Raw genomic sequence first — 1,560 nt, forward strand, 5'->3', positions numbered from 1 at the left:
GGGAAGGGGGTCCCTCAGCCTGGCCTGCGCCCTCTCGCAGTCCGGGACCCCTTGAGGGTTGTCTGCCTGCAGTGGAGGCGGGAGAGGCTCCCGCCATCACCGCTATGCTCACCAGACGTGAGCCCGGCTTCTGGCCGAGCGGCACTCCCCTGTGGGAGCACATTGACCACCAGGGAGCAGCTCCTGCATTGAGCGTCTGCCCCCTGGTGGCCAGTGGACATCATAGTGACGGGTCGTTCTGCTGCTCGGTGGATTTGCATATTAGGGTTTTATCATATAGGATACGAAAACAGAACAGGATGGGAGAAAGAATTTTGAGCCTGGCCAGTGTTACTTAGTTGGTTAGGTATCGTCCAGTGAACCAAGAGGTGCCGGTTTGATTCCTGGTCAGGGCACGTGTCTGGGTTGCAGGCTTGATCCCCAATAGAGGACGTGCAGAAGGCAGCCCATCAATGTTTCTCTCTCTCTCCCTCTCCCTTCCTCTCTAAAATCAAATTTAATAAGAGAATTTTGAGAGGGCCATGCTTATTATTTCAATACTATAATACAATAAATTGGCATCATACTGTGTATTTGCAGCACTATAGTCATAGTCACACTTTTAAACCAAATGAACTATGGAAAAGTAGTGTTTCTTGTTTCAGATTTCAGACAATAGAATACTTTAGCTAATGTTAGTTCAAGGAGAGCAAGTATGTCAGTGCCGTCCCTTCCTATTTCCAAGCCAGTGGCAGACATCACTGATCAATCCCAGACTCATCTTCCAAGCTCTTAAGTGGTGACAGCACCCGCCTTAGACCTGTGTTCCAAGCTGCCTGTGAGTTGAAACCTGTCTGTCCTTGGCCTACCTCATTGATATTGAGAAGGAAAGCGCTTCGACCACAAGGAATATTCCAGATAAAACACAGCAGCCGTCTTTCTTTAAAAAGCAAACTACTTCCTGTTCCTTGGAACTCCCCCAACCCCTGCTTTCCAATGTAGGTCACAACTTTAAGTTAGGGAAAGAAGGTATAACTGAAGGTGGTGCAACTGGTCAGGACTCAGGAATACACTTTGCCATGGGCTCCCGAAAGGCTCGGGCCTTCCAACAGAAAGAGGGCGTCTGCCCGACTCTGCCAGGAAGGGACCTGCGAAGGAGGTCCTTCACCCCCATGAGATACTCACCCAAGCCAGCAAGCTGGGATGAGAGGGAAGGTGGGGGTGCCGTGCTCCCCACCATGGGGCTCACCACGGCGGGAGACCCCGGCCCCAGGTCTATTAAGTTGTCCTCGGTCACTTCACTCAGTACCTGTCGGAGCAGGAGGTGCAGTGAGCCCGTGAGCCCTGGGGCCCTGGCTGAGGTTAAGGCTGCAGGCACAGTGTGGTCTCAACGCCGCGCCAATACAGGAGCCAGGGGCCCACTGTGAGCCCTGGCACGGGGAGCCCTGCCCACTGCCCCTCAGGATGTGCCTGCTGGCTCTGCCTCAGCAGCCTGTCAACAGCGTGAGCTGCTCATTTCACCAATATTTACATCCAGGTCAAGGAACAAGTGAGACCGCCCCCCCCCCGCCCCCCCCCCCG

The 1,560-nt window shown here is 53.7% G+C and overlaps 1 protein-coding gene across 9 annotated transcripts in view; it reads right to left on the reverse strand.

Annotated features, from left to right (window-relative positions):
- TOM1L2 (target of myb1 like 2 membrane trafficking protein) overlaps window positions 1-1,560 on the reverse strand; it is a 65,079-nt gene that overhangs the window by 15,749 nt on the left and 47,770 nt on the right. For all 9 annotated transcript variants that reach the window (XR_001362868.1, XM_014542842.1, XM_014542837.1 and 6 more), the window contains one exon: window positions 1,165-1,288. Coding sequence is in view for 8 of the 9 variants with exons in the window: in XM_014542842.1 (XP_014398328.1) it covers window positions 1,165-1,288 (124 nt within the window). In the remaining variant the exon portion in view is untranslated. The remainder of the gene's footprint in view (window positions 1-1,164; window positions 1,289-1,560) is intronic.

The sequence above is a fragment of the Myotis brandtii genome, unplaced genomic scaffold (genome assembly GCF_000412655.1).
Source record: "Myotis brandtii unplaced genomic scaffold, ASM41265v1 scaffold314, whole genome shotgun sequence".
In the NCBI taxonomy this organism is placed as follows: Eukaryota; Metazoa; Chordata; class Mammalia; order Chiroptera; family Vespertilionidae; genus Myotis; species Myotis brandtii.